Here is an 18,558-nt window from a genome sequence, read left to right as displayed (position 1 = left end):
TGAATTTTTTTGACTATGTCATTTCAATTTTGTTTTTCTCTACATGTAGGAACATGATGCATTTGGAGTGGGTTGTTCTTGCAGAACACCGCTCGCGACAGGAGAGTTAAAAGCAAGATCACAAATCTATTTTAGAAATTCCGGAAAGCTATCGGGTGCAAGAGATTGCATGTTCTAAACGGTAAACTACAGGTATAGTCATCTTTGACTATTTAGGTGGTAGCCTAAATCTAAGCACATTAAAATAACTTGCTGCATTTTCATGTTGCAATGTTATGGTGTCTACTGAAACATTGATGACAAATCAGTATTTAGTACTACTTACAAACTAATATTTGAAACTTTTTGTTAACTTAATAGACCCATCAGCAAACTGCTATTCAGATCCAAGAAACTGATTTATTAAAAATGAGCATAAATGGTTGTAATTTAATTAATATACAGTATCTATAAATTTCCTTCTTGGATTTGCATGTTTTTTTTATTATTCTCACAGTAAATTAAGAAAATGTGGCTTTTTATTTTGACATAATCTTGCAATTTTGATTCTCTAGTTTAAAATCTTTGCAGTTTCAGTCTAGTCAGTTGTTTTATTTCCTATGCTGGCTAATCATAAATTGGTAATTGGTTTAGTGTTTTTGTTCTTTGATTACAAAATGTATCCAAACTGTATACCTAAAATCCTTTGATACTAAAGAATCTGTTGTTTAGATTACATTGTTTTTGGCTATCCTTTGATTCGAGGATTATGTCTTCTCAATTATGACATTCTGCCATGGGTTTTCAAGTGACTGAGCAGGCCAATTTGTGTCCTGCAGATGTTTGCACATTTGGGGCAGAATGTCTCAAGAGCTAGTTAGATCCAGGGTGCAGGATCTGCTTCTTGTTCTTTACTGCTATTCTGCCTGACTGCGAAGGCATTAAGACTCAAAACATGTGCTCATGGACAAGTCATTTTGACTCCTTTTATATCATTAATATCAATGCATTCTGTCTTCAAGAATAGCTTCAGACTAGCTTAAAAGTGTTTTTGTTACCAACCAGCCCTGACCCCTAACCTTAAGTCATTTGAGAGTTGGGAAATTATGACCCAGTGGGAGAGAGGATTGCATCTAGACAGTGCCTTGTCTATCAAATTGGATTTTGCACAACTTTTGCCTGAATACTTGTGGAACTTGTTTGCCAGTTCTCCCAGGCGAATCTGGAGAATTTGGTGAAGGTATTGTTTATGCCATTTCTTTGGTGTTTTTCAGTCATTGGTACATAGTTTGGGTCTCACTGCAGTGGGAAGAAGTGCGGAGATGGCAGTTATGATATTCACTAGGACTTTTGACTTGTGGAGGTCTGTGTTGCCAAACAGCTTTGGCAACACCTCTCATCAATGGTGGCTGCCAAGGTATGGGAGACAGTCCAGAATTTTTCTGCCAATATATACAGGAGTTAGAACATTTGGCTGACTAAGCATGGGTTGATTTGAGTTTTAGTTTTGCAACATGCAAACTTCTCGAATGCAGAATTGGTGAGATTGAATGGCTTGCAATTCTGCTGCAAAGTAGGCAACAGCACAATCATCTGCAAACTGTAGGTCAACCTTATGTGATGAAATATTATTTGGAAATTTGGGATCTAAAGTAACAGAGCATATATAGCTTTGATTCATAATTCCATATTGTGTAGGAATTTAGTTTACTTGCAATTAAATGACACATTAAAAGAAAAATCGAAAGGTGAATAGTTCAATAATAGAGGAAACAAAATTGGGTACAAGGTATCCTATAACTACAGTGAGAGAGAAATCACAGACCCTTGTCCAAGTGCAGTGGGTCCCCCCACTAGACCCCCAAAAAACTCAGATCTTGCCTGTGACATGGCGAGCCAGAGACATAAACCAGATACTTAGAAAGAGAAAACCATCCAACAACAAAAGCCTGTAGTGTGGTAGTCTTCAAAACACTCAAGGCAGAAGAGAAATCCTGAATGAATTAGAAATTAAGGGAAAGTATCCATAAACATTAATTGGTTAGGCCACTTTTGGAAGTCTGCATTCAATTCTGGTCTCCCTGCTGAAGGAAAGGTGCTGTTAAACTTGAAAAAAATCAGGAAAGATTACAAGGATGTTGCTGGGTCTGAACAGTATGAGCTATAGGGAGAGGCTGAATAGGCTGGGGCTATTTTCCTTGGAGTCTAAGAGGCGGAGGCGTAACCTTTAAGGTTTATAAAATCATGAGGGGCATGGACAGGCTGAATAGCCAAGGTCTTTTTCCCAAGGTAGGGGAGTCCAAAACTAGAGGGCATAGGTTTAAGGTGAGAGAGAGGAAAGATTTAAAAGAAATCTAAAGGGCAATTTTTTTACAGAGGGCGGTGTTGGTATGGAATGAGCTGTCAGAGATGGTGGTGGAGGCTGGTACAATTACAACATTTTAAAAAGCATTGGGATGGGTACGTGAATAGGAAAGGGTTGAGAGGGATATGGGCCAAATGTTGTCAAATGGAACTAGATTAATTTAGGATATCTGATCAGCATGGATGAGTCAGACCAAAGGGTCTGTTTCTGTACGGTACAGTTCTACAACTATAACAGAAAGCTTTAAGGTGTCCAGGTGAAATCTTACAAGATTGTTGAATGTGTGAGTATATGTAACAAATGTTTAAAAAGTGAGCTGGGTTAGCTCAGAGGCATTAACTTAAGACAGCATTGGGTGAATGCAGAAGTTTGCTGGAAAGTAATCAAATACAGCTGTGCCAACTGAACAAGGAGTTTTAAACTGGAAACCAAGGTGACCCTTCCCTTATGTTCTGGTGAGGGTAAAAGGGTTGAAACTTTAATTCTGATAGTTGAAATAGGATTATTTCAAACTTAGACAGTGCTTCTTGCCCTTTTGTATACAAAACTTTGGTGTTCTTGTTTAGAATATTGGCAACTTGTGAATGTGACTGATCACCATGGTAAACAAGTTGCAAAACCTGTGGCCTATCAAGCCAGGTTTCATCTTGGAATTTGATTTACTACAGCTAGGATCGTGAAAGTTGTGTGACAATCACTGGCTGACAATTTTACAGACTAATTCTTGAAAGCATTCTGTAAAATTTCCTGACTTTTTGCAAAAAAAAACTAAAAAGCATGATTGGCACTGGAGTTCTCTGTATGGTTTTTAAAAACTGATTAGAATTATCAAAACCAAGTGAGATCTCCTCACAAAAGTATGTTTCCCATTTGTACCTAAAAAATATGAAATAAGTAGTATGTGTGAAATTGGTGATTTGTAAATGATATGAACTGTATTGCAGTTTATCAATTTTAAAAATATATCTATGGAACTCGTTTAGTAACTTGATGGGCAGGTTATTTGCTTAATGAAACTTAGCAAGATATTTTTGAAGATTAAAGAAAAGATTCATTTGGGAGAACTAATCAATTTAAATGGATCTTAATGTTATCATCTCAAAAAGCAAACAATAGCTGTTTCTTCCATTTCATTTGAGGCTTTAAATAGGAAATGCAGCTTTGACATGAGTTCTGCTTTAGGAAAGTATTGGAGGAAAGAATAATGTTGCAAAAACATTGTGAAGTTAATGCTTAACAACTACCGTACTGAAGCAATGCAGATATGACTAAGTAGAAACCAGATAAATCATTTCTATTTAACTGCAATGGGGATGTTTTATTTCACATACCTGTACAGTCAAAATGTGAAATATGATTTGGTACTAAGTGAATATTCATCTATTTTATTGTTATAATACATCAACAAAAATGTCACTATTAAATTTTGCTTTTAAATTAAGTCTTCAATTGTCTGTATAATTTTTGTATTCCACCCCACGAGGTACACAAGGTGTTTTTGGCCTGACCTTCAAGACTTGGAGGTTCTTTGCTAAATTCTAATAGAAGATTCTCCCTCAACTCAAATTCAAACTGTGATACATTATTCCTGTACGCTTCCAAGATCCTCAAACTGTTAGTATTTAATTGCTATGCCTGAAAATCAGGGAGAATTTCAGCAACTTTCTTCCTGAGGTGCTGTATGCGTTCTTCCTTCTTCACCTCCTCCTTGATGAGCATTGGCAAACTCTTCCATGCTCTGAAAGCTCTCTTGACTATCCTCCTACAGGTAGGAAATACAAATTAGATATTCAGGAATTCCAAGATAATTTTAATGAGTATATATGGAACTTTTAATGTATTATTTTAACCATTTTGAAGTTAAGATTTAAAACAATTAATTTGGAGATATTCTGAATCCGTATGGTGTGGATCTGAGTTACCAAACATAACAAGGTTACATCTTCAAAAACATCAATTTCTTTCACCGTATTCTACCAATTAAAGAAGATGCCCGTTACCACTGATTATGTTGTTCTCCAATTCTCTCCTTCTCCCATGATTCAATCTTTTCCTCAGTCACATAACCAAACCAGGCAATGAAAGTGGCTCTTGTTAGAGCTGTCAGATAGTGTTGCCATGCTTTCTCCTCCATAACAGTGCAGTAATCTTTGTACTGTAAGGAAAACGTATTTTAGAATATCACTTTCTCAAAGAATCAAACTATGTATTTCAAATTCTCTGTAATGTTAACACTTTTACATAAGAACATATGAAATGGGAGCAGGAGCGGGCTGCCCCAATATTCAAAACAGATCACAGTTGATCTGCCTTAGGCCTTAACTCTTCTGTGTCAGCTGTTAACAGTCCTCAATCCCTTCATATTTCAAAAATCTTATTGACCTCATCCTTAAATAGCTTCAATGATCTAGCCTCCACAGTTTATGGGGTAGGGAAATCCAGACATTCACTACCCTCTGCGAGAAAAAATTCCTTCACATGTCTCCTTATTCCATATCCATGCCATCTAGTTCAAGATTCCTCCATTACTGGAAACAACATCTCAACATTTCCCTGTCAAGCCCCCTCAGAATATGGTACATTTCAATAAGATTGCTTCTTCTTCTTCTAAACTCTAATGAATAAAGGCTAAACCTGTTTACCTGTTCATTAAGTCAACGCCTTAAGAATCAGCCCAGTGAACTTCTTTAGAACTGCATCCAATGCCAGTATATCAGTTTTTAAATAGGGGGGCCAAAATAGGGGGACCGAAATTGTACAGGGTCCTTCAGGTGTGGTCTCACCAACACAGTATACAGATGTAACAAGACTTCTCTATTTTCAAAATTCCAACTGCCTCACAATAAAAGGCCAAAAGTCCATTTGCCTGCTTAATTACTTGCCACACAGGACTACCCAGATTCCTGTCGGGTGCGCTTTTTTGGAATTTCCACATTAAAAGTGCATGACTTTACACTTTTCTATGTTAAACTCCGTCTGCCAAGATTTTGACCACGTATTCGAAGAATCTTCGAGGTATGACTCTAAATAAATAGGTTATGTCCTTATCACAACACTCCCTTCCCAAATATTCTTGTATCCTCAGCAAATCTGGATACATGCCTGTCGGCCTCTTCCTGGTGGCACTCCACTAGTCATGTCTTTCCAATATGAAAATTACCTACTAATCCTGACTGTCTGTTAACCAATCCTCAATCTATGCAAATATACACCTAACGCTGTGAGCTTCTATCTTGTGCAATAAACTTTTATAAGGCATCTATTGAATGTCTCCTGCAGATCCAAATACACTACATCTTTCAGTCATCGTTTATCAATTCTGCTTGTTATATCCTCAAAGAATTCTAGCTAATTTGTCAACATAATTTCCCTTTCACAAAACTGAGTTGACTGATTGCATTAAGCTTATCTAAATGTTCTGATTTTTCTTCCTTAATAATGGACTCTTGCATTTTCCCAATAACAAATGTTAGGCTAAATAGTTGATAGACAGAAAGCGGGAAACTGTCTCCCTTCTGGAACAGATGTGTCACATAAACGGTTTTCCAATCTACCGGAACCCTCCTGGAATCTATGGGGTTCTGGAATATTTTGACCAATGCCTCCACTATCTCTGCAGCCACTTCCTTTTAACACCCTTGGATGCAGGCCTTTGGAGCTTGGTGGCTTTTCTGTCTTTAGCCCCACTGGTTTGGCAAATGCATTGCCCCTCGTGACACAGACAGTTACATGATCTTTCCTCTTATTAAGACCTTGCTTATCTGTTACCTTCGGGATGTTTATAGTGTCGTCCACCATGAAAACCGAAGCAAACTACTGATTGATATCATCTGTCCAGTTCCCTGTTCCTCATTATCAATCCCCAAGTTGCCATTCTCCAAGGATCCCATACTTACTTTTTTCCCATAGCTGTAGAAGCACTTGCTATTTGTTTTTATATTTATTGCCAATTTATTTTCATCAATTTTTTTCCATCTTTATTAGCTTTAGTCATCTGGTATGGATTTGATATAAAACAAAATCCCAACTTTTCACTGTTTTGTATGCCTTGTTTTTCTGTTTGGATTGTCTCCTTGATTGCCTTTAACTATGGATGGTTCATACTTCTCGGTCCTTTTTTTGGCTGAAATAAATTTTTAATATAATACAATCCAGCACAGGAACAATCGCTTTGGCTCACCAAGCTTGTGCCAATTCCTAATCCTTATTTAGACCTGCTACTTATTGACCATACATGGAATCTATCCCTCTGTTTGCTTCATGTTCATGTGTCTATGAAGATACGCCTTAAAAGTTGCTAACGTGCCTGCTTCCACTACCTCCACTAGCAGTGCGTTCCAAGCACCCAACATTTGAAAGCTCTAAAATGTTAACTCTCTTTGTCTTGCGGCGTACAGGACACTGGTGAGACCACTTTTGGAATATTACATTCAATTCTGGTCTCCCTGCTGTCGGAAAGACGAAAGTGTTCAGAAAAGATTTACAAGGATGTTGCTGAATTGGAGGGTTTGAGCTCAAGGGAGAGGCTGAATAGGCCATAGTTTTTTTTTCCCCCAGGGTAGGGGAAGTCTAAAACTAGAGGGCATAGGTTTAAGGTGAGAGGGGAAAGATATAAAAGGGACCTAAGGGGCTACTGTGTGAAACATTTTCCCTGCACTTCTCCCGTAAACTTTCCCCCTCTCACTTTAAGCCTGTGCCCTCTTGTGGTTGACCTTTCCACCCTGGGAAAAAGCTTCTGACTGTCCACCCTATCTGTGCCTCTCATAATCTTGTAAATCTCTATCAGGTCGTCCCTCAACCTCTGTCTTTCCAGTGAAAGCGATCCAAGTTTATCCAACCTCCCCACATAACTGAAACCTGCTGAGGATTGTGAAATATTTTGATAAATGTCCCCTACTGCTTATTCACTGATTTTCACTTTAGTCTATTTTCAAAGCTTCAGATTTATTACACCTAAATGAATACTCCCACTGATTAATTTAAAGCCCTATTTGCATAACTACAAATGCTATAAGTGTACCAATGTAACCTTAGTCTACTACTTATTATGCCACGAAATTCCACAAAACTAGCCAAAACCAGTTCAAACTGGAAGTGTATCTGGAAGTGCAAGAATTCTGTATTCGGAGTGGTGTAGGATGAACACCAATTACCATAAACCAACTGAAGATTTATTATGGGCCCTGGCAACTCATCAATGATTTGAAAATAATTAATTATTTGACAGCATTTTCCAAATGCATGGAAACACTACCACTTGAAACTTGCACACCATCCTGATTTGGAATTATATTGCCATTCCTTCATTTGAGGCTGGGTCCAAATTCGAGAACTCTCTTTCTAAATAGACAGTGGCTATATTACCCTCATGGACTGCAGTTCAAGGAGACAGCTCACTACCACCTCCAAGGGTGGGTAATAAATATTGACCATTCGTGAACACATTTTAAAAATTGTGCATTTGAAATCTTTGTTACAATGGAGAGGAAAATGATCAAAAGGAAAGGGTTGCCCTTAGAGTCCGAGAACTGGCAGGACTTCTGCGGTTCAAAACGGAAGGACTCTGCAAAGAAAAGTGCAAGAAGAACAGTAAAGTTTACCAAATAAGTTCGGTCCAGGTTTTTGCACATTGTCCACAGTTGAAACAAGGTATAACCTGTTAAGCTCTGTGTTAATTATTGCCTAGTTTCTCAATCCTCCTTTCTCTCATTTGTAATACTAAGATTCCTTCTAGCACAGTACTAAAATAGAGTAGTAGGAGGTTTTATGATACCTTTATAGATTTTTAACTTGTGCAGACCACCACCTCAGTAGCTGCAAACTTTTTCTCAGAAAAGGAATGAGTTAATTTGAACCTATTTGTCCAATTATAAACTCAAGGGTGAATGCTTAAATGCATGTTTTTGTTAGTTATACACTCCAGCTCTGCATTTGAGGTATTAAAGCACGATCCTTCCAGATAATTGTTTAACAGTTTTTACTTATTGAAATATTTGGTTAACTACTTTCGATTGCAACTGTAAACTGCTGCGCCTTGAATTTAACTTAAATCAGGTAGTATTTAATCTCTCAAATCACGATTTGAAAAACTAAGATAGCATGTAATCTCCAATGAGTAGTAAACAGCTTTGTTTCCTGTACTGTAAAATGCAAGATACAATCTAAAATCTAATTTTACAAAGAAAACAACTTCCCAATTGAAAATTAGGGATATGCCTGAGTTAGTTTGGGATAGAATGTGTTTATTGTGAACCCTAAACAAAGCAAGGTCACTTTTTAGGGGCTTATGCGTTTTTTTTTTAAAAAGACAGCACATAGTTTAACTTGATCAGAGATTGTAGAGTCAACTTTCCTGTTGATCTGAGCACTCTAAAGTGATGTGATTTAAATAACACATTACCTATACTGGCTAGCAATTGCTCAGACGCACGACAACTGACTATGTACAATCTGTTACTCTCACTTATCAAGCTGCTGGGCAGACATATCTGCAGCAATAATTCCTTCTTACTTTCCAGCACAAGACGATAAATGCCATTTAACATCCATTACAAAATCTATTTCCTCAAATTATTTGGTAAGGTTATCTTGTTGTAACAAGTTTTTCCATGTATTCTTTATTAGGAAATATTTGTTTTTTTCATTTGAATTGTGTCCCATTGACTCAACAATTTAAGGAATTTACTGAATCAGCTTTTCATACGTCTCATTATCGTTCTTCTAAGATATCTGATAAAGAGCACTTGCTCTTCTTTATTACTATGTATTAGTCCGTCAGTTACCTTTATTCAATTTTGTTTGCTGTTTGCTTACAAACATGTTAAATAAACAATCAAGAGTTTGTAAGTTTTAAGCAGTCCTAAGGTTGGCCATCCCATACAATTGACTAATTTGCATTGTGATTGTGTATCTACGAAATTTAATAGACATTTAAAAATAATACAGCTAAATACAATCACTTCTCTCAACCAGACATGGCATCTATTAATTCAGCTAAGTTATCATGTATTCTGAAATTTTACTCAATCATCACTCCATTTAATTTCAAGATATAGAGAACCAAACTTTTCCTCCTGTGTGAAAACAATCCATTTCCTGTCATATCCAATTATACGTGGGAAGCCAGAAATTTCTGAATTGTAATATTAAGAGCACACTCATGAGACTCCGTTGTTAGGTTGCTACATTCAATTTTGCCTTCCAATGGACAGGATTATTGCAAGATTTTCAATTGGTTACTCAAGATAGTTTGGCGATTACTGAAGAGAAACTGAAAGGCGACATGCAGTGATGATAGTTTGACTATGTGGGAGGGAGAGAGATGCATAGACTCCATGTTAGTGGTGCATTTAGCTACGCTGCTGGAAGCAACTGAACCACATGGTTGTTGCATAGGGGACTCAGAAGTCCAGAGTAGCTGGATAACTCCGTGCTGTCAGAACACAATAGGAAGTGTTAGGAATTAATAGGCATATCTCAGAAAAAGTCCTGGGTGCTATGAGGCTGCAGAAGAAGCCATGTGACACAAATGGTTCAGTACAGCTGAGAGTGAGGGCTGATAAAGCTCACAACCAATGTTTGCTTTGTGGAATGGAGCAAGACTAGAACTCAAATGCAGCTTTGTGAAGCTAGCTATTTGCAGATAAGCTGAAATTGTGGCCAGGAGTGAGTACTGAAGTCCAGGAAAGTGTAGATCCAGGAAAAGATGGTGATCAACCAGAAAGGGAGCATCTGTTAAGACAGTCATTGACAGAATGGCTTGAGAGGAGTTTTAAGCTACACCGGCTAAGAGAATTGTTACCTCTTGTGGAGTTCAATGAGATTTGGTGACCCAGTGTCATTAACATCAGGGGAAATAGCTGAAAAACCTGCGGGATATGTTTTGATTTAGATTTTTTATTTGATACATGTTCTTCAAAGTTCAAGCACAGTCTATTACCCATATGAACCATATTCTGGGTAATTGAAAACAAGTTGTATGTGCATTGTTGATTGTATTACTGATCTGACATTGTATATATGTTTATAGTTGCTTGATCAAAACTATGAACTTGTGGCATTTTTTCTCTTAGTAAGTCTCCTGAATTTCTCTCATTGTTTATTTTAAGAAAACAGGTTACTAGTGCCTAGTCACATTCTATATAATTTGGTGGTCAGGTCGAGGATTGTGCCTAAAATTCAATTTTTCACTCACTCAACTACGTTTTATTTAAGATATTTCAGTAGGGGAAGTTTTGAACAATTCTTTACTTTGACTTTGCAGAGATTTAATCTGTTTTAAACTTGCATACACTGAAGTCCTCAAAATCATCTTTTTTTAAAATTTAATGATCACACAAGAATATTAATTTACTGAGACACAAAGATCACATCATCAATATTCCAAAACGTACCCACGAAGAATTATTATTATATATACTCACTACTAGCCAATTTTTGAAACATCGCTTAAGAAGAATGCCATTGTACACTTTTTTGGCTTCGAACTTCTTTTCAGCCAGTGACTCTGTTATGCTTTGATGCCAGGTACGTAGACATAGGTGTAAGAGTGAAGAGCTGTGATGATCTTCTGCTAACTATATGATCATAAAAACAATGTACTCTATGAGTAACAAAAAGTTGTACTCGTATAGCATCTTTAACATAAAATATCACAATGTGTTTCACAGGAGGGTTATAAAACAAATCTGACAGTAAGCCATATAATGTTTGGCCAAAAAAGTTCATTTTAAGCAATGTCTTATAAAGAAAATAAAGGTAGGGACATTTGAGTAAGGAATTCCAGAGCTTAGGGCCTGGGCAGCTGAAGCATTTCCAGAATAGTCAAGTATATAAAATCAGGGTACACAAGGTTTCAAAATTTGTTGGAGTCTGATACCTTTTGAGAGTTATGGGGCTAGATGACACAGAGCTTGGGAGAAATTTAAACTGACAGAAGGACAGTGTAGAACTTCAAAAAGACACTGACAAGCTGGTAAAGCTGGCAGGTGGCAAATAAAGTACAATGCAGGGCAGTATGAGGTGACAGACTTAGGTACTAAGAACATGGAGACAGAATAGAACCCTTTCATTTATACTCTAAGTGCGTGCAGATGCAGAGAAACCTGGGTGTGTATGTGCATATGTCTAAATATGGCAGGACCAGTGCAGAGTTGTTTTAAAAAAAAAAATCAGTGTTCTAGCCTTCATTAATAGGGCATTGAGTACAATAGCAGCAAGATTCTGATCAACTTATGGTTAGATCTCAGCTGGAATATTGTGTAGAGTTCTGGGTACTACAGTATAGGAAGGATGTGAATGCAGAAGAGGTTTATGACAATAGTGACATTTCAGATCTGAAAGGCTGCAGAGGAGAAGGCTAAGATAGAACTAATAGAAGTTTTCAAAATTGTGAAGGCTCTGGAGGAGGAGAAACTGTTTCTGTTGGTAAAAGGGTCGAGAACAAAAGGGTATCATTTTCAAGTGTTTTGCAAAAGAAGCAAGTGTGAGGTCAGCAAAAAGATTTTTCTCACAGTGAGTAGTTAGAGTCTAGAACCAACAATCTGGAAGTGAAATGGAGGCTGCTTTAATTAAGGCATTCCGAGGGTGTTGGATGATTATTTAGGTAGAAACAATGTGCAGGTTTTGGAAAAAGACAGGAGATTGGCACCAAGTTAAAATGTTCAGAGAACTGTTGCAGATACAGTGGGCTGAATGGTTTCTTTCTGTACTGTAACAATTCCTGAATTCTGTGATGAGATTACAGAGATCAGAGGGAATGAAGCCATAGGGGTGATTTGAAGACAAGTGAGAATTTTAAAAACAGCATCTTGCATAATTGGAAACTAATACGAATCAAGTGTACACAGAGTAGTGAATGCTATTTAGTGCAAGTTAGAGCATAGGCAACAGCATTTTGGATGACCTCATGTACATTTACAATTTGAACAATGGGATACGGAGGTAAGTGAGGGACCACAGATGCTGAAAGAAACCATTTTTGGGAACGGAGATAGCTTTGCTCAGCAGCCATAACAGAAAATTGCTTTATCTCTGAATTATTTCATTTCTGTACCCCTGGGATCATCTCTGCCAGTACTGATGGTGAGTAATCATCACCTTATTTACCTAAGTTAGTTTACATTCAGGAGACCATTACACAGTGAGATTTCCCACCTTCATCCCTGGTCTTTCTCCTATTTTAGACCATTAATATTAGAGCATTCAGCACCTGAAGGTTTCATGATTTCTTAGCCTTGGTTGTTAAATATAAGTTACCTTCAAGTTTTTCTTGGAGATTTCTAAAAGTTTTTTCCAGGGTTCCAGGCCCTTCTTTTGTAGAAGAAAATGCTGGTAGTGTTTTTCTGCAGCAGATTGAAGTTGTTTTTCTTTTTCATACCTCAGCTGCTTCTGAACCTCTCTCTGCAATGACATTAGGAAAACCAGATATTCCCAGTATTGTGCATTAGCAAATTTTCTTATACCTTATCTCAGCTTAGTTTCAGAATTAATGGTAAATTTTATCAAAGATTTCTCATTTTTATGTCACTTGAAGACAATTTTAGATGCTTTTGAAGCCAATACAAAAGATCACTTAGAAAACTTAAACCAAGAAGAATAATTTTTCAAAACAAAATGGGCACTAGTTTTACTCCTTTCTCATTTACTTTTTTTCTCTTTCCTCAATTTTCAACAGCTCCATCTGGTGGCATTGACAAAGTATAGACTCTTACTTCCATTAACACCACCTGGGAAATTATTCAGATTTTCTGATGACCAGATAAATGCTTCTGTGGCAGGGACTCTGAAGGGATTACACAGGGAACATCTGAATCTTCAATTTCCTATGTCTGGAACCCTCAAGGTTTGTATTTAAATGGAGAATTTGGAGGGTTCTGCTGCAGTTAAGTTGATACTTAGGAATTACACAGAACAATTGGGATAATGCATCTGGGTGTACATGTATTATATTGTCCCTCTAACTTACCCCACAACCACTCAAGTCCATTTCTACAGACTCCTTACAACCCCTACCCTGACCCTGACAACCACCAACACCCCCAACCGCAATCCCATTCCTCATGGGACCTAATATCTCTTGTCTACCCTGATATATCCATTTTCTCTCCCTTACCTTTCACACTCCCCCCTTTCACAGAAGTGTAAAAGTTGCAGTGATGCTGGACTTTTAATCACAGAATATGGCAACTGTTAAAAGGGAGCAGATTACCTTTTCCCAACCATCCTGAAAAATGAGTGACCTGTTTCAATTAAAGTACACTCCACATTTTTGAAAAAGCCTTGGTGAGAATCTCCTGTCAGAAATACGGAGTTCTTTCCTAATAAAACAAAAGAGTGGAGTGGCAATCTGAGTTTACCACTCCTCTGAAAATCCAGTCCTAATGATTTCATTCTTAATACTTCATAAGTGAGTTTTGTTTTGGATTTCAAGGATATTGATATTTATTTCAGACTCTTCAGCATCCCTAAGTTTAATCATCTTCAGAAGGAGTCATACTGGACTTCAAACGTTAGCTGTATCTCTCTTCACAGATGCTGCCAGACCTGCTGAGTCCAATGTTTTGTGTGTCACAAGTTGATTACATTCAAATATACTACTTAACTGATTTGATGGGTGGGAGATTTTACCTTTGGGCTTATGTCAATGCATTTTTACAGCAATGAGTCTTACTTTATTGCTACAAAACTCATGCAGAATTGGATACTATGTGTCAACTCAACTTCAGTGCAAGCTAGGGGCATAGAGTTTCAATTTAAAATACTTTCCTTTACTTGCATAGCTTGTGAAATAACAAAATGGATCAGTTATACTTTTGAGTTATTGGTTTCGGTTACAGCACAATTATTAAAGAATCCAGTTAATTATCTGACCCCACCCTCCAAAAAAATAAGGTATTCTCAAACTACTTTTGCCTTGCACTAGATTCAGTTTAATTATTGCTATGGAACCAGATTTAAGTAGATATCTAGTAGTTCACCTGAATTATAAAAACTGAATTTTAAATCTCTGTATTTCTAAAATTTTTATTACCCTTGGTGATTTAGAGATTTGAACAACCACTTTGTTACCTCCAAACAATTCAGACCTATTGGCAAAGAGCACAGGTAAAAAATAAAACACGATTTGTACTGAACAAAAATGCAATTAACTGTTTTTCCATGTACAGAGTGAACTCAAAATACATAACGAAGTAAATAGTTTTCTGTTTAATTTGGAATATTTCAATTATATGTAAACAAAACAATAATTTGTTTTCAGGAGGCACAAAAATTCTAATGAATTTTAGCATTGTGCCTTTTGGTTGAATACAGTTTTTAAACCCATACCTGTCTTTGCAGTCTTCTCTCCTCGCGTTTCTTTTCTAGAGTTGCCTGTTTTTCAGCCTCCAGCTGCCTCCGTCGCTGTTCCTCCTCAGCTCTCAGATGAGCCTTGCTCAATCATGAAAATAAAACATCCGTGAGGCCACATAATATATAGCACCATAAGTTCAAATTCACTGTTATTCAAGTATTAAAATGCCCACAAGTGGACCTTGTTTCTGTTGTCAATTGTACTGCCTCAAAACAAAGCTCACTTCAGAGAAACTTGGATAACCTGTAGGACCTACAAATCACTTTAAAACATTCAAACCTCTAAAATGTTACCCTTGTATTGTCTTGAAAAGTACAACCAATAAAGTACACTGAAGTGTAGTCACTGCTGTATGGAGGAACATGGACAGCCAAACTGTGTACAGTAAGATCCCATAACTGCAAGTGTTAATTAGCTGTCATTATGTTGTGTGATGTTGATTAAAGAATAATCATTCACCAGGATACCAATTCTTCTCCTAAATAGTGGCAGGGGATCATATATGTCCACCAGGGAGTTGAAGAGGCATCCATTCAGCATCTCATTCAAAGAACTGCACCTCCAATAATACACACTCCTTCATAGAAGAATGAAGAATTTTAGCACTCAAGTCATGGTGTGGGTCCATATCCTTCCATGACCCACAACCTTCTTGGTATAATTAGGTATCCACTTGCATTTTGTTAACAATACAATTATATGCTCCATATACAAAGTTAACGCATCTTAAGTGTTCAATTACTTGTTACGTTGCCATATGCACACTGCTAAATTGGCATTAAAATCACTGCTAGGTAAGTACTAACCTCTTCATAGTTCAAACTATTAAAGAAAACAATAAGCACCAGGATGGACATAAATGTACAATACTGACAAAACTATTTTCTTCCTACTCACAAGTCTCTCTTGCTCTTTTTTTCTTTTGAACTCCTCTAGTTCTTTTCGTCTTGCTAAGCGTTGCTTTGCTCTTTCTTCCATTGCTGAGAAAATATTGAATATATTAGGAGGACCTACCATGTAAAAAATTACTGCACCAGATATGAGCTTGTGCTGTTGAAGGCAAAAATGTACAAGGTGGTGACCCTGTGTCTTAAAAATAGTTCAAATGTTTCAGATTCACTGTTTCACTTTCAGCCAAATATAAATTGGCTCTGGGTAGAGGAGAAATCTTGTCACCCCATGTATAATATGGAAAGAGGATTAAGTAGGTGACAGAAAACAGAGTTGGGATAAACTGTCACTGATGAAGAATCTCAAGGATCAGAGCTGGGGCCTCAACTATTTATGATATATTAATGACTTGACGAGGATACTTTTTTTTTTTTTTAAAAGCAGCAAATCTGGTTTACAAGAGTAGGAAAGCAACAGAGTTTGATTCGGTTATGTTTTAATCTGGAAAGGGGCAAGTAACCTTTTTTTTAAAACAGTACAGAGGATGCAAGATCCAAACTCTTACTAAGAGAATAACACTGCAAAGTTCCATGCGGTTGAACTCTCAAAGTTAGAAGAGTAATACAATCATCAATATAAATACACAACTTTATTCTAACATCCACAACTAACCAGAGATATACAAAAGTAAAATACTCTGTGCTGGAAATCCTAAACAAATGCAGAGAATGCTGGAGAAACCAAGCAGGTCTGGCAGATCTGTAGACAGAAACAGTGTTAATTGAGTTTTGGTAAGTCGTACCAGACTCAAAACATTAACTGTTTCTCTCTACAGATGCTGCCGGACCTGCTGAGTTTCTCTAACACACTCTGTGATTGTAACTGGAGATGTATATAGGTAACATACGAACTGGTTGAACACCACGTGCGCATGTCAAACTGCAAATGCAGATGCCAGATCCAGTGGATTTCTCAGCAACTCCTCAGATGTCAGTGGGTGACCAAATTTCATTAAAACTTCCAGGAATTCCAATTCTTCACTTTTGATATTAGGCGTTGGAACTCCCTCGTAACAGACTGGCTCAACATGTTATGGTACTTCTTCCCTTCTGGGGTCTATACTCCCCTGCATTCTGGAAACTACACTTTAGCCCTATGTCACTGACAGTTAGCTTCACCAAGCCAAAAATACACTGTTTTTCTCCAAGCACTAGACTTGTTCAGCTACACCGTTTGGTTCAAATAACTTCTTCGAGTCCGAACTGCACAGAATTATCCAACGACTCATGACTTCTCCCGGACCCTCATCTGCACAAAACTAGTGCAGTTCATTTATGTTCCCTTCAGTCCAACTGAACAATGAACTGCTTTACATAGAGTTTGCTTCAATTGCCTGTAACCTTTGAACTGCACTTCAGTAATCCTTGAACTGCAAAAAACTCACAACAAGCCCATCCCTTGTTTCTAGATATGTTTGAATGAGAGCCACTGTTCAAACAGTCAGTTGCCTGAATGTTAAGTTATTCATAATATGCTGCCTTCCACAGTCATATCAGATATTAAAAAATGGATTTCATAACAATACAGTGTGCAAAAAAAATGAGTGGACAAAAAATTGACAGAGTATAATGTGGGAAAATGTGATGTTTTCCATTTTGGTAGGAAGACTAGAAAAACAGTCCATATAGCTGCTGTGCTCAACTGATAAGCAGGCAACACTCATGGACTATTAATCAAGATGCATTGAAATTCAGTGAGGGGCCAAGAAATTTGCATCTGTTTTACTCAGTAGCATGATAACTTCATGTATTGAGGAATGAAAGGTTGCCTACAACTAACAAGGCTTGGAATGGAACAATGACAGAGACACTAGAATTCGCAAAGAAACAATATAACTAATAACAGTCTTTGAGCAAAACAAGAAAACAACATGGACTGATAACAGCAAGGATACTTCTTTCTGTCTCAGTTGCAGGAACCAATTCCATTGAAAAAGCATTATGGAACTTTGTTCACTGAGAACTCAAGATCTGCAAACTTTGCCACAGCTGAAGAAACAAGACAAGAGCTAAACAGTTGGACAATATTTTTTCATTCTTACACCCATGGGACTCTTAAAATCTATAACAGTATTTGTTCATTCCCTTCCTCTCTGTACTAAACATCTCTGAACCTCAGAGATAGCAAGAACTGCAGATGCTACAGTCAGAAACAACACAGTGTGGAACTGGAGTAACACAACAGGCCAGGCAACATCCTCTGATGCTGCCTCACTGTTATCTCGGAACCTCACTTTCTTTGTCAGCTCATTACCTGTATTTTTGTGTGTGATATCAGATTTCATTATTTTTTCAGGATGAACTCCACACTTTTTCATGAAAACCTTGGAAATAGCTATTTTTTTTGATCTGGTCAACTAAGTTAAATCAAAAGTGTGATATCTATACATGAGGAAAGAATTTTTAAGAATTGTTGTGACCGATTAAGAGGGGTTTAAAAGAGGGAGCTGTGACTACTCCTTACCTAGCAATAAACTACACTGCTCATCTCATCATTTTCTGTGGTGTTTTTTCCTCACCCTGCCTATTAGTTTTTCACATTTTTGCCTCCACTCCTGAATTCACTGTTTTGCTGGGTGCAGGTCCATAGCTGCTGCCAGACTTCAGCATATCACTATAGTCAGCATTCATCATAGGGGGAGCTTAGACCAAAGAGAACAAACAGGGCAGTCAACCACATAATGGCCATTTGGATATAATGGCCTAATCTGACACTACATTTGCTCAATATCCACTTGGGAGTATAAACCTGAACAACCTTTCTCATTTAATCTGATGATATGGAAACCATGGCATCTTTAACTGCTCAGAGATTTAGAGTAGCATTGTTTTCCCTAATTTAGACTTTTTCCCAGATCAACTCAATAGCCCAAAGGAAACAAGAATCAATTAACATATGGTTTGATTTTGTT

The 18,558-nt window shown here is 37.3% G+C and overlaps 2 protein-coding genes across 3 annotated transcripts in view; one reads left to right on the top strand and one right to left on the bottom strand.

Annotated features, from left to right (window-relative positions):
* zdhhc23b (zinc finger DHHC-type palmitoyltransferase 23b) overlaps positions 1–312 on the top strand; it is a 40,796-nt gene extending 40,484 nt beyond the window's left edge. The window contains exon 6 of the mRNA XM_048602519.1: positions 50–312. The gene's annotated coding sequence lies outside the window, so the exon portion shown is untranslated. The remainder of the gene's footprint in view (positions 1–49) is intronic.
* A 3,401-nt stretch (positions 313–3,713) lies between these two features.
* The window catches only part of ccdc191 (coiled-coil domain containing 191), a 51,432-nt gene continuing 36,587 nt past the window's right edge, over positions 3,714–18,558 (bottom strand). For both annotated transcript variants that reach the window (XM_048602654.1, XM_048602655.1), the window contains 6 exons: positions 15,594–15,676; positions 14,672–14,773; positions 12,602–12,745; positions 10,768–10,920; positions 4,345–4,499; positions 3,714–4,106 (listed from right to left, as the gene is read on the bottom strand). In XM_048602654.1, the coding sequence (XP_048458611.1) occupies positions 3,974–4,106; positions 4,345–4,499; positions 10,768–10,920; positions 12,602–12,745; positions 14,672–14,773; positions 15,594–15,676 (770 nt within the window). In that variant the 3' untranslated portion in view covers positions 3,714–3,973. The remainder of the gene's footprint in view (positions 4,107–4,344; positions 4,500–10,767; positions 10,921–12,601; positions 12,746–14,671; positions 14,774–15,593; positions 15,677–18,558) is intronic.

Source organism: Rhincodon typus, chromosome 11, assembly GCF_021869965.1.
Source record: "Rhincodon typus isolate 14 chromosome 11, sRhiTyp1.1, whole genome shotgun sequence".
NCBI lineage: Eukaryota > Metazoa > Chordata > Chondrichthyes > Orectolobiformes > Rhincodontidae > Rhincodon > Rhincodon typus.
This window is presented reverse-complemented; position numbering and strand designations above follow the sequence as displayed.